Consider the following 14,959-nt stretch of genomic DNA (forward strand, 5'->3'; position numbering starts at 1 on the left):
TGCAATTCTCTGAACCTCAAATGGAATTATTGGGAGTTGAAAACACACATGAGATGTACTCAAGAAAAATCTGGAGAACTCACAGCATTCTCTCAGAAGAGAGAACTGTTACGCTTTCAAGCATCTGGAGGTGGGTTTGTGTGCCAAAAATGGAGAGTGAGTCTGAATAAAATATCTTGTTATTAGGAAGTACGTTGACTAAGTGCGGAATGGCTTTGAGAAATTCAGTTCTAAGAAGTAGACTATATGTATTTTTGTGATGGTAGAAAAGTGGCTGAGGAGAAAAAAATTTCAATGATTTATAATTTTACTACTTATGTTCCACTTTCTGTATAGAAGAATGCCAGGTACCCACTCTGGAGGGCATGTGGGACCTTCATCCTTTCAGTCTATGCTTTTGTTCATCAAAATGATGACTAGCCAAAGTATCATAACCCAGTATGAAGGGCAGAAGATGGAAAAACACTCCAAAACCCCAATTTTACACTCTCTTAATCTAGGTCCACTCTGGGTCACACCTCAGAGTAAAGTGGACATCAGAAGAATTGCAATGTGTGTAGGATTACTGGAGAGCACTTGGCTGCCTGGTGTCCTACACTGAAGTAAGGAACTGGTCCTTCTACTCCCGAAAAGGAGGCAGGAATTTTTTAAGGCATCCTACCATCATCAATATAAGGAAGATAAAGTCAAATTTTGAGTAGGATAGTCTATTAGATTGAACCCATCAAATGGCACTTTTGTAGGAAAACATGTTCAATTTATCAACAATTTTGTATGGTTCGATCTATGCAGAAACACACCCTTTTATTATAAACTTTATATCCATCAATATTACATTTATTTATAGAAAAATAGATAGTATGGTGACAGTATAGCATGTAAATATCTAAACTGTCTATACTATTTAAACTACCCAAATTTCTCTGTGCACATTTATATATTTACATGTGAAACCCTATTGACCCAGAGAAAACTTGGAGGCTGCTCCATGATGACACAACTGGATAATACAGACAGAACTTCAAAAATATATACATGAATTCATCAAAATACTTCCAAGGAAATGGTCTATTTATGAAAATGAATGAAATAAAAATTTCATTTCTTTAAATGTGGAAAAAAGCCTACATTTTACATTTCCAATGACAAAATAATTTTAAAAAACATGACTCAATATAAGAAGTTCATGCCAAATATAATATGTACAGCCACAATAATGAGAAACTCCTGAAAAATAGTAAAATACAAAAAGTTTTGCTTATACAGTCGTTACCTGCCATGTGTCAGGAATAAAATCCTGAACTCTTGGATCTGGATCTTTTCTCTCATTTCGTATCAAGTAATGGCCCATATACTGTAGTTGAAACCGAACTGGCCCAATGCCAACTGAATATTTATTCTTTTTCTTCTTCTTTATGTCATCTCCTGCAACCTATATTATTTTAAAAGTGCGTTTTGAAAGTGATTTTAAATTATAACATCATTTAAATAATTAAAATATTTATTAAAGAACATTTTTATGAGAAAAGCATTTTACCATCTTTTAAATTGTGTAATATTTATTGAAGAAGTCTTTTATCACCTAAATCATTCTTAACTAAGAGTAAATTGACAGACATCAAGATTTTCAAACATCTATCAGGGCATTTTTAGCTACAGTCTGATATACTTAAAAACAACTGAACAATCACAGTATAGTTTAAATATTTTGCTAGAATTAAACACAGGATTAGTTTTAAGGGGCTGCAGAGATTATCTGGCATTTAATCTGGCTGTCCAGACCAGTATTTTTACAAGTTTTCTAATTCTAGATTACTTCAAGTTAAGGCAGTTGGATTACTAATAATGATTATGAACTCAGAGGAAATATTCTCAGTAAAAAAAAAATCAAGAAGAGTGCGAGACACTTCATGTATACCTAATAATTACTCTATAAAATGGAGCTATTATGAAAACATTACCTGGGTTGGATATAAAGAACTTGACAACTCATCAAATCCTAAATACTTAAGACATCTGGCTAAGAATTGCCGATCTGCCTCTTGCAAAAGTTCTGGGTATTTTTCCAACAAGGAGTGGATCCTTTTCATGATTTGAACAGCTATACTTAAATCTTTTGTGGTTTCACCTTGGTAAAGAATAAACAGTAAAATTGTTATAAAGACTATCAAAAATAATAAATACTTGATTATCCAAGATTAGTCATCCAGGTTATCAATCTGACTTAACTAAATTCACTATCTTACTTGAAATTAATGAAGGTTTCAGAATACAGAGGGCTAGATAAAATAAAATTAAAGTGCTACTATACACACTTCAGCAACCCCATGGATAACTGACAGGTAGCTGTAAGTGTAGAGAGAAAGAAAAATCTTGCAGTTCATGATATAAATAAGATTGTTAAAGCTCAAGTTTGTATAAGTTCTGGGGAACCACAGATCTTTTCTCCATGTATTATTTTCATGCCTTCTCTACTATGTTCAAAGAAAAATATTCAGATGACTTTAAATATCTTGTTAAAAGCTTACCAACATTTATTGAGTCCAAAGTTGCCCATAGATAAGTATTTGGTGTAATCATTGGAGACTTTCAATTCAATCAGTCTATTACAACTGCCAGATACAAACTTTGCTAATTCTTCCCCATTTCTTTATATAATACCCAGCCATTTTTTTCATCCTCGCTGCTAATCTTTCCATATTTACTATGTTGGGACTGTTTTTGATTCCACCTTTTTTCCAAGCAATCTATATTTTACCTATTTAACAAATATTATCAAATACGTATTGAATGCCGTAGGAGGCTACAAGAGAAATTTAACACAGAATTCTTACCCTCCAGGAGGGTTAATTCTGATTTCTCTGAGTAGCAGCCAACTGCAAATCCTGATACACCATCTTGGTTGGGGAGAAATACATAAGCCAAGTCTTATGTTTCTCACTGCCATGGAATTCACTGGCGGAATCTTCTTCTTCCTGTCTCTTCCTTTCCTTACTACTATCTACTGTAGAAATTGTAAAGTAGAGCATATGGAAGCCATAGCAACTTTTAGAAGAACTCAGCATGCTAGGCAAACAAGATCCTAGTTTTACCCAGAAAGAAAATAGTTATACTTCAGATCTCAAAGATGAATGACAGATTCTCCCTGGGTGCCTCACCATCTTTATCCGTTCCATTAGCCATGCCCACAGCTTTATAAGTATTTACTTTTAAATCTATCCTTGATTGTGATTTGATTTGAATTTGTTTATGAATGTGCTGTATGTTTGCTACTGGCACACTTTCTGAGATTTCATCGCTCATCAATACAATTGAGACAATAATACTTACAGAAATTTTCTAAGGATAAAATCAGATAATGCATGTAAGGCTTCTAACAATTCCCTGTTAATAAATGACAGCTATCATCATTACATTTTTTTAATTAATTCTCCAATTCAACAAAAAGAAAAACATAGAATCACATTCCTTTACCTCGGCAATGTTCTTTCCACGCTTTCAAGGAGGCAGTTAACCCTACCATTTCAACCTTAAATTTCACTGAGTTACATTTACATGATTTCAAAAAATCTTCTAGTTTCTTTATTCCAGAGTTTAAATTCTCTTTCATTTCCTCTTCAATAGAAAATGACAGAACATTCCATTTTTTCTCTTCTTTTTGCTCTTCCTTGGCCAATAACCTCTTCTTATTCTCTCTAGTAATTATTTCAGCCTTGGTCTCCTGCTCAAAAAAGGAAAGGAAAGGACTATAAAGCTTCTCAGCAGATAACTTTCTAGATTTCTGAGTGTTGTAGATTATAAGTCAAAGAATAAATATAATAAAATCAGAGACACCAGGCCACTTTTTTTCATGTCTCCACACATCTGTTCCTGCTGCTCTCTCTGGAATTGGTTTTCCTCTTCCATTCCTCCATGGTCACCTCCCTATCCGTACTTGTCCTTCAAGACATTTCTTCTATGAAGCCTTCCCTACCTGCCCCAAGCCTAAGTCATGAATTCCTCCTCACCCAGGCATCTCTCTATTAAAGCACTCAGCATGTATACTATAGTTGTCATTTTACTTGTCACACTTCCTCTCTACATTAATTTCCTTGAGACAGGAATATGCCATAGTTGTCTGTATGCTCCAAGCATAAAACATTTGGTTCATAATGTTTAATGAGTGAATGATGAAAGAGAATGGAAATGAAGGAAAGGAGTGGATAGAAGGAACAACATAAATACAACTGATTTGCTTTATCTAGATAAGCATTTCCAACTCAAACACAATATGGACCAACTTTTACTATACTTTTACCAATCTGACTTACTAATCTGCAAAGACACATTAGAGAACTGTTGTATTCTCAAGAGAATTCTGACAAACCTGCCACTGTTCTGATTAGTCACGAAATTAATATCTAAACTTTGCCTATAATGAAGTCAGTTTTACTCGTCATCACTTTCTTGGTATTTGACTCTAATCAATAATATTTGAGCTTTCCCAATGATTTAATCTTCTAAATCTATTGTCTTGGTTAACTCAGCATGGTTGTGTCTCAATAGGACAAGGGCGATCTTGGCTTTCCTTCATGTGCAATGTTTGTTTTATCTTGAATATGCAGAATTATTGAACTGTTGCTAGAAGGTCACATTTATACAGTGCTAAGGGTATTTAATTCCCATGAGTCAATCTATTTAACTTCTAATAACATAAAAGAAAAAAAAGCATGAGTTTTTTTCAGTATTTATACCTCATACTATGTAATGAGAATTTTTGCAAAATTTCTGTTTTATAACCTCTCTCAAAAAAAAAATTGAAGAAGCTTCTTGGTAGCCCAAAATGAAAAAGGAAAAGTTGCAATTGGATGGTCTCACTAACAATAAAATTGCCTGTGAAAACAAAAAGGAGGTTTTCACCACAAGGAGAAAAACAATGACCACCTAGCTTGGCTTGCAGAGGCTGCTTTTTGACTATTAAAACAAAAGTCCTTATTTCTGCTTGGGGTTTTTTTTTTTTTAATTTCAGCTTTATTGATATATAACAGAAAAACGAAATTATAAGATATTTAAAGTGTACATGATGGTGATGTGATATACATATATCTTGTGGAAAGATTTCTCCCACTGATTTAATTAACCCATCCATCACCTCACATATCTATCTTTTTTGGGGGGGGGCATAACATTTAAAATCTACACTCTCAGCAAATTTCAATGATACAATACAGTGTTATCAACAATAGTTACCATGTTTTACATTAGCTCCTCAGACCTTATTCATCTTATAGCTGAAAGTTTGTACCTTTTACCAACCTCTCCCTATTTCTCATCCCCCAGCCCCTGGCAAAACTCTGTTTCTATGAGTTTAACTTTTTTTTTTAGATTCTACATATAAGTGATACCATATAATATTTGTCTTTCTCTGTCTGGCTTACTTCACTTCGCATCTCCAGGTTCATCTATGTTGTCACACACAAATGGAAGAATTTCCTTCTTATGGCTGAATAATATTTCATAGAAAGAATAATCTAGAAGTGGGATTGTCAGATCCTATGGTAGTCCTATTTTTAATTTCTCAAGGAACCTTCATACTGGTTCCATTGTGGCTGCACCTATTTACATTCCCACCAATGTGCACAACAGTGCCCATTTCTCCACATCTTCACTAACACTTGTTTCCTCTTGTCTTTTTTAGGACAGCCAAACAGGTGTGAAGTGCTATTTCACTGCAGTTTTAATTTTAGCTATTAATTAATTATTAATAATAATTAATAAATTAGTGATGCTGAGCACATTTTCAAGTATCTGTTGGCCTTTCATATATCTTCTTTGGAAAAATGTCTATTTAGTTACTCTGCCCATGTTTTAATCAGATTTTTTTTTAATTTTTTTGCCATTGAGTTGTATGAGTTCTTTATATATATTTAGATATATGATTTGCAAATACTTTCTCCCATTCAGTAGGTTGCCTTTCCTATTGTTGATGGTTTCTTTTGCTGTGCAAAAACATTTTAGTATGAGTAATCTCACTTGTTTATTTTTGTTTTTTGTTGCCCTTGCTTTTGGCATCAAATTTTTAAAAAACTGTTGCCAAGATCAATGTCAACCATCTTGTTTTCTTCTAGTAGATTTATGGTTTCAAGTCTTCCATTTGTCTTTAATCCATTTTGAGTTGATTTTTGTGTATGCTATAAGATAGGGGTCCAGTTTTATTCTTTTGCATGTGGCTGTCAGTTTTCCCAACACCATTTATTGAAGAGACAGTCTTTCTCCATTGTATATTCTTGGTTCATTTGTTGTAAATTAATTGACCATATATGTATGGGGTTTTTTCTGGGCTCTCTATTCTGTTCCATTGATCTATGTGTTTGCATTTATGCCAATACCATACTGCTTTGATTAGTATACTTTTGTAATATAATTTGAAATCAGACAGTGTGATGCCTCCAGCTTTATTCTTCTTTCTCAAGATTGCTTTGGCTATTCAGGGTCTTTTGTGGTTCCACACACATTTTAGGATTGTTTGCTCTATTTCTGTGAAAAATTCCACTGGAATTTTGATAGAGATGCATTGAATCTATAGATTGCTTGGAGTAGTATGGACATTTTAGCAAACTTAATTCTTCCAATCCATGAGTACAGAATACTTTTCTATTTACTTGTATCTTCTTCAATTTCCTTCATTACTGTCTACTAGTTTTCAGTGCAGAGGTCTTTCATCTCCTCGGTTAAATTCACTCCTAGGTATTTTTTTCTTTTGTATGCAATTGTAAATGGGATTGTTTCCTTAATTTCTCTTTCTGATGGTTCATTATCAGAGTACAGAAGTGCAACAGATTTCTCTACATTGATTTTTGTATCCTGCACCTTTACTGAATTCATTTATTAATTCTAACAGTTTTTTTTGGTGGAGTGTCTAGGGTTTTTTATATATAATATCATGACATCTGCAAATAGAGACAGATTTACTTCTTTCTTTCCGATTTAGATGCCTTTTTTTCCTGCCTAATTGCTCTGGCTAGGTCCTCCAGTACTATGCTGAAAAAGGTGGCGAGAATGGGCATCTCCTTCTCTTTTTCCTGATTTTGGAGGAAAACCTTTCAGGTTTTTAGTTTTATCATTAAATAATGATCTACTTTGTTTCTAATTATAGTATTTGTCTTAAAGTCTATTTTCTCTGACATAAGTATAGCTACCCCTGCTTTCTTTTGGTTTCCATTTGCATGGACTATCTATTTCCACCCCTTTAGTTTCAGTCTGTGTGTGTCCTTAAAGCAGAACTCAGTCTCTTGTTGGCAGCATATAGTTGAGTCTTTTTATTATTATTATTTATTCAGCCATTCTATGTCTTTTGATTGGAGAATTTAGTTCAGTTACATTTAAAGTACTCATTGATAGGCATTGACTTACTATTGCCATCTTGTTAATTTTTTTCTGGCTGATTTATAATTCTTTTGTTCCTTTCTTTCACTCTTCGTCTCTTCCTTTGCGATTTAATAATTTTTCTGTAGTAGTATGCTTAGATTCCTTTCACAGCTTTTGAAGTATGCAAATTGGCCTCTTTTAGGGAAAGACCAGGAATGGGAAATGAGTGTTTTAGTCTGCTGCCTCTGTGCTGAGCCCTGGGGGATAGCCTGGCAAGTCCATTAAGAACCATTTCTTTGTTATAGTCTTGTAAGTCTTTATGCAAGCCCTCTTGGCAGTCAAAGCTAGATGTTTTGGAGGCCCAGACCTCAGGGAGAAATCCTAAAAGTTAGGGTGCTAGATGTTGGATTCAAACCATTCTCTTCTGAGGAAGAAGCCGAAGGTTGTAAATTTCCTCTCAATTGTATGTGCCAGAGGTGGGGTTTATGGTCAGAGTGTGTCTCAGCCCTTTCTACCTGTTTTGTTGTAGGTTTTTTCTCATTCACCCCATGTAGGAGTCACTCAGCTAGTTTCTGGATTTCCTTAAGAGGGAATTTTTCTGTGTGTAGCTGTAAAATCAGTGTTTCCATGAGAGAAGGTAAGTTCAAGAACTTCTTATATTGCCATCTGGGACCGGAACTCCCAAAGAATTATATTTCTAATGTTATGTCAACATTTCTAAATCCAAGCCTGTATTCATTTAATGTCTTATATTCTTTGATATAAATATATATTTTATTATGTATAGAGGACCATATACAATCATGTGCTGCATAACAACATTTCAGTCAATGACAAACCACATATACAATGTTGGTCCCATAAGATTAGTACCGTATAGTCTAGGTGTGTAGTAGGATATACCATCTATATTTGTGTAAGTGCACTCTATGATGTTTGCACACTGTCAAAATCGCCTAATGATGCATTTCTCAGAACGTCTCCCCATCATTAAGTGACACATGACTGCAATAAGCTTTCGTATGCAGGTTAGACTTTTTTAACAGGTAAGTAAAATTATAAGCAATCATAGATAAAAAGGCATAGCATGGAAAGAAACCACGAAAAGTATTGAAAAATATTAACTTAAGAAAAGACAAAAAAGTTTAAAATTTTGATAAAATTAATAGGACGTACATGTGTCTTTCTGCTCTTGGGTTCACTGAAATTCTTCTTTGGCTTGGTAGCTTGAGTTACAATGACTTTTGAAGAGACTGATTCTAATGAATTCCCATAAAATCGTTGAAAAACGTAATACTTTTGCACGGATCTAAGATAACGAGGATCTCTAGATTTTTCTGAAAAAGACAAGACTTAAATTGTAGCAGTACAATATTTCTTCAATAGCATTCTCACTAATTATTCACACCATCCCACCCACACATGCATTTTCTTTTTAGTTTGGAACAGTAATTTAGTCTGATTACTTTTGATAAATAATGAATCTTAAGTCAGGTTATCTCTAGGCCATAGAACAATTCCTTATCTTATTTCAAGGATGGAAGTGACAAAACACTCTTTCATTGTCTGCCTCCCAAAGCAAATATCAGGATGCTACAAAGAATAACAGATTCTTGGCATTACCTCTGTCATGTGTCCTGTGAATTAGGTTAAGAAGAGGAAAGTAGAGGCAGAGTCAAGAAGACATCCACCTAGAAAATTCTTGCTTCTTACGTCCCTTGATAGAAAAATCCTTACTCCAGACCCTAGCCACAAAGCCAAGAGCTTAATAGCTGAGAAATACTTTCACTATGTAAAAATCCAACGACATAGGAAAGTTCAACAATCCAGGTATGACTTACTCCCATACCCAAAGAAAACCATAATACTCATTTAAAGGGAATAATTAAGCTGGTTAACTTTTCTATGTCTATATCTACATGCATCAAATCAAACCACTTTGAAGGATGTTAATGATTAATCTAAAAGATCCCCTCAGATTTTGCAGGATCTTGGTAGCTCTTCATATAGGGAGGCTGATAAGTATTTCATACAAGTATGCTTACTATGCACACTGCTAGATACTTTTGAAAGTAAGTTTTGTCATCTTGAAGGAGGGTGGGTGTGAGCATAGGGGTACACAAAGGCGAGATGAAGACAAAGAATGAACCAGGGAGACAAGATCCCTAATTCAGTCTCAATTTATCTACTGTTGGTGGTTTCAGGGGCCTCCTTTTGCAGTTCCAACCATCCAGAGCATGAAGGCAGATAAAATGCTAACACTTGTTACATGCAGTCAATTTAGTGGTATGAAAATAGCTGAAACTACTGGAAAGACTATGCCCTCAATATTTTCGACTTCGAGGAAAATAGATTTCTTAAACTACAAGTCATGTTTACTTAAAACAGCTTCTAACTTTAGTGAGGACAAATGCTGCAGTTGTGCATTTCCTCCAAAGATATCTGCATACCTACGTACAGACGACTGTCCGTAAACAAAGTGGGACTTTGTCATTACCGTCTTTACTGATGTAGATCTAAATATCTTGTAGACCATTACAATTCAAGAAATATAACTTATAGCTCATAACATGATAATGTTTCATTATAAAATAAAAGATGGAGAGTGAAATTGATCTTAACTTATTTGACCAGAGTCACAGAACTCACCATCAAATTGACACTTTGTCCTGTCATAATCATCAGTAAGGGGTCTGTGAGAATGCCAATGCACAAGTTCATCAAATTCCTTTTGTTTAGCCAGTGAAGTTACAATAGGATCATTGCTGTGACACAAAAAGAAACATATGTGTATTTTAAGTTGCATGCCTACAAAGATAGCACAGCACAGACTTCATTTCTTTACTGAAGTATAATTGACATACAATACTAAATTAGTTTCAGGTGTGCAACACAGTGACTTAATATTTTTATACACTGCAAAATGATCACCACAAGAAGTCCAGCCACCAACTATCGCCACAGCAAGTTATTATAATCTTATTGACCATAGATTTCATTTCTAAATAATATTTCTAAAAATCATAGCCACCTTTCCTCTCTCTGTGATATGATGTGGGTGGTAGAATGTAAAGAGCAGTTTATTATGGGCTTAAGAACCCAGAATCCATCCCATATCTCCAATAGTCCCATCAACATCAACAAATATTCATTAACTAAAAACATGCAGTTGAAGTAGTTTTACTCTAAGGTTAAAACCATGTTGATTTTAACCTAGTTATGATTAATGCACATTCATAAATTTGACATTAAACTTCATATGTGTTACAAACATATTACTTCTAATAGACGCTATTTAACCTGTTGCATTTCATAGAATCTTTAATGAGTAATTAATCCATTCCACCCAAGTATTCAGTGAGGCACTTTCGGTCTTATACCTCTTTAGAAAAGGCAAATCTTTCAAAATGTCTCCAGCAAACATATCAACCACCTTACATGACATTGGAATAAAACCCAAATTAGGCATCTCTTTCTTGGAGGTGGCTGTAAATAAGTAAAAAAATAAGACAAAGTCAAATGTGAAACTTTCATACAAGAATATTATACATTGTTTTCTAAAACACATTAAAAATATTTTTATTGATCTTATTAACATTTACCAATTCCAGCCCTTCCCATAAAGCTATTTCCCACACTAAAACATTTTGGAACACAGTGAGGTGTAAAGAAATAGGCAGCATTTAGTCATCTAGGTAAGAAAGTAGGTAGACAGATACATAGGGAGGGAAAGAAAGAGAAACATCTCTGTTTCCTATTTTCAAATGTTTATTCCTTTTCTTATTTCCTATTATGAGACAAAGAATTTGAATATGGAAGTCTCATTCAGAGGTCCCCTACATATACTTTTATGAAAATGAAATAAAAAAGAAGTAGGGGAAAAATACAGATAGTGAAATTGCTTGAAATCATTCACAGTACTCTCTTACATCCTCCTTGATATCTATCTATGTATATGCGTATGAATATGTATATATATGCATACATATCATAAATAGATATCATACATATCACATATATATCATACATATGATAGTTGGCTAATGAATGCCTTTTTATTTAGTATCTAATTCATAATTCTACATAAGCTGACATTGCTCTTCCCGTTACCCCCTTGGCATTCACTGTTCCTGTGTTTCCCCAGCACCTTCCTACTGCAAGGCCCTGTGACTCTCTGCCTGAGCATGATTCTTCTTACAGCCATATGGAGCAGATCAGAGTGCTAAGAATTTAATGCCCCAGAGATAGCCTTTAGCCAAAGGTGTGACTAGAATTGCAGGGCAAATACCTCTGCTATCTTGCTCTTCAGGTAAGACATCTCCAAGGTGATTTGTACACTATTCTAAGATTCTCTGTGAAATTTACCTGTAGTTGTCCCCACTGGAAACCTATTTATTAACATGTTCTGCATTGGTTTTGTTCTCTTCTTGATATTATCTAACCATACCTTTATTTGATCTTCCTGAGATCAATAAACTACTTGTACTCAAGAGTCTTTGTCTGGTAGAACTCATTCTGACATAAGGGAAGAGGATGTATATTCTTCCCCCATATTCTGAAAAATATACTTATATAAATACATCCCAAATTCCCATTAACTTTCTTTCTCACATTTCTTCTAAGGTCATGTTATTCTTCCTGAAATTCATCAAATAGAAATATCTTCAGTGATGCTATGATGATGGATAAATCAGTTTTTGTATTTCTGAAAATACCCACATTAGTCCTCATTCTTAAATTATATTAAACTATATCATCATTATTGGGAAAGTCTATTATTAGACTAATTTTTGTTCCTTTGTAGGTAACTCTGGCTCTTTTAAGATATTTCTTTATTTTTTATATTCAATAATTTTACTGTTTTGTGTCTAATGTGCATATCTGTCTGTCAATGTGTATGTGCATATGTTTAATTTATCTCACTTGGGACTTATCAAATATCTTGAATGTGAAAATTCTTATCTTTCATCAATCCAGACAAATGCCCAGCCATGATTTCTTCAAAAATTGCCCAACCCACACTGGCTCATTATCTTCTTCTGAATCTCCAAATGAATGAAAGGTTAGACTTCTTCATTCTATCTTTCATGTCTTTTAATATATCTTTTATATTTTTTCATCTCTATTTCTTTTGTTTGTTTTTTGGTGTTCTAAATTTTTTTTCCAGCTTTATTGAGATATAATTGACATAACACTTTGTAAGTTTAAGGTATATAACATGTTCATCTCTATTTTTCAATGTAATCCTTTTAATCTATTTCGAGGTTCACAAATTCTCTCTTTAGCAGTATTCAAACAGCTTTTTATCCCATCCATTAACAATATTTTCATTTCTATCACTTTGGTTATTTTAAAATGTGAATGATGTTTTCTAGCATTTTGTTATTTTCTCATGTTTCAAATGTCGTATTTTATTTCTTTAAGCATTTTTAAACACATATAGTATACTCTACTTTTGATAATTACAAAATCTGAAGTACTTAAGAGTTCTAGTTATGTAGCTTAATGTTTCTCTTAGTGACTTATTTCCTCTATTGTTTCATAAATATGTAGTTGCATTCATATTTGGCAGAGAATCCTATAAAACATGGTTTATGATGTTGTTCCTCTACAGAGAATGTGCCAGATTCCTTTGATCACATTAAGTTAATTTTCTGGCTTAGAGTTGTCTTGACGCTGCTAATAGAGTAAACTGAAACCCCAGATTCTTAGGAGGGCGGACCTATAATTAGAAATTCTCATAGTGATTTATTTTGTATTACCCAGAGATTAGTCTCTCCTTTCATTTTTGGCTTTGAAGATTTTGCTTTTATTGTTTTGAGCTTAGCTATGATTATATAAAAAGGCATTTGGTGTCTCTTATCCAGCATTTCGATTGTTTCCCACAGAGATTTTCTGCTTGATCTATACCACCATATTGATGGAAACGAAAGTCACAGACATCTGGCTGTTTTTTTAATTGGCAACAACACTAGTTACAAGCAAAACATATAACTCTGCAAAACTATAGTCATAACATATCCCCCCAATGATATGTAATTAATTATTAAAATGCATAGTGCCAGAAAATTACTATACTTGTAGCATTTAGTTAGCAGTGCTTTTAAAACATCTTCAGAGGAGCAATCCTTCTATTTCAAATCAATTTAGAGATTTATTACCTTTGATTGGTGATGGATTGTTTTCAAGAAAAGGAAGTTTTGTTGTTCTCACAGGAAATGGCTTTCCGACATCAAACTTTCTGACCAACTTTGATACAGTATTCCAGAGATGTTCATAATCCTCCCTAATGACATCTCCCAAATTCAAATCTAGGCCTATATAACAGTTAAAAGTACGTAGATATTAAAAGTCATTCACACATACACAGAAGTACACATTTTGACTATATGCATAGAGCTCTGAAATACTTGTCAAACAGTGAAATTTTCAGTGAGTTCCACACTGCACCTAAAAGAAAATGGTCTCTTGTGTTGACTATAAGACTGTAGATTTTAAAATTTGCCTTGTTTTTCTTTTTGATAACTAAGGGTTAAAATTATAACTATCTTAACTAACAATAACAGATGGTGACTATCTAATTATTCTTTAAGGTATTCAAAAAGCTTATGCCACACATAACTTTACAACCAATAAAACTGAATAAACTCTATTATTTTTCAGAGATGAGAAAATTTGTAGAAGATTGCTAAATTGATATTTAGTTTACTCATTCCAATGCTTGCAAAATGTAGGAACCAAATCCAGAGGTCAAAGCATGCCCAATCAGTTATAGCTCTCTTAAAACATGTCTTATTTTTCTTTGACTATTAAGAAATAGCAGAAAATTTATTCTAAGAAAATAATTCAGAGAAAGAAAAACAAATTACATAGGACAAATTTATAAATCAGCTTTATCTTTGGAGAAAAATTAAAATTCCCTAAATATCTAATAGTGGTAGGATGATTATGTTAATTAGAGTAAATACTATGAAAAATGTTATGCATATATTTAAATGAAAAATTCAACTGTTAAATTTATCTAGAAATGTCCACTACCCAAACACATATTTTCTCCAAAAATACTTGTGGAGTAATATTAAGTTAAAAATGTTTTAAAATAGCACATTAACTCTGATTGCAACTAAATAAAACTTATATACGTGAATAAACAAAGACTGGAAGGAAAATTATTACTATGTTGTATGTTGGAAATATAGGAAAGTGATTTTGAAATTTTAAATCCTTTCTAATGTTTATCTCCGGGTATCATTATTGTAATATACCAAGACGGTACCTTTAATATTTTCATTTTCATAGTAAAAAGCAATATTCTTCAGCAAAGGCTCATCGCTTAAGTCAGAAAGGTGAATTAAATTCAGATTCCAAAATTCAAAAATGTTTATATTACTTAGGATGCAATATTCACACCACTTTTTCTGAAAATTGGAAATAAAACCAAGTTATTGACAATTTTTATATTAGCAATAAACTATAATATAACTTCAAATACATTAATAATCCTACTGAATAGCAAGTTGGCAGGCACTTTCCAATTCTTATTAACGTAAGCCCTTTCCAGTGGGGTAATGATGAATGCTTTATATTTTAAAAAATTTAAAGCATAAAAGAA

General features: G+C 33.2%; 1 protein-coding gene across 5 annotated transcripts in view; it reads right to left on the reverse strand.

Annotated features, from left to right (window-relative positions):
• LOC124237644 (probable ATP-dependent RNA helicase DDX60) overlaps positions 1–14,959 on the reverse strand; it is a 92,782-nt gene that overhangs the window by 53,734 nt on the left and 24,089 nt on the right. For all 5 annotated transcript variants that reach the window (XR_006888052.1, XR_006888053.1, XR_006888054.1 and 2 more), the window contains exons 8-15: positions 14,624–14,765; positions 13,509–13,664; positions 10,728–10,833; positions 9,997–10,112; positions 8,524–8,684; positions 3,475–3,721; positions 1,962–2,128; positions 1,274–1,432 (exon numbers count right to left, since the gene is read on the reverse strand). Coding sequence is in view for 2 of the 5 variants with exons in the window: in XM_046657542.1 (XP_046513498.1) it covers positions 1,274–1,432; positions 1,962–2,128; positions 3,475–3,721; positions 8,524–8,684; positions 9,997–10,112; positions 10,728–10,833; positions 13,509–13,664; positions 14,624–14,765 (1,254 nt within the window). In the remaining 3 variants the exon portion in view is untranslated. The remainder of the gene's footprint in view (positions 1–1,273; positions 1,433–1,961; positions 2,129–3,474; positions 3,722–8,523; positions 8,685–9,996; positions 10,113–10,727; positions 10,834–13,508; positions 13,665–14,623; positions 14,766–14,959) is intronic.

This window comes from Equus quagga, chromosome 3, assembly GCF_021613505.1.
Source record: "Equus quagga isolate Etosha38 chromosome 3, UCLA_HA_Equagga_1.0, whole genome shotgun sequence".
Lineage (NCBI taxonomy): Eukaryota > Metazoa > Chordata > Mammalia > Perissodactyla > Equidae > Equus > Equus quagga.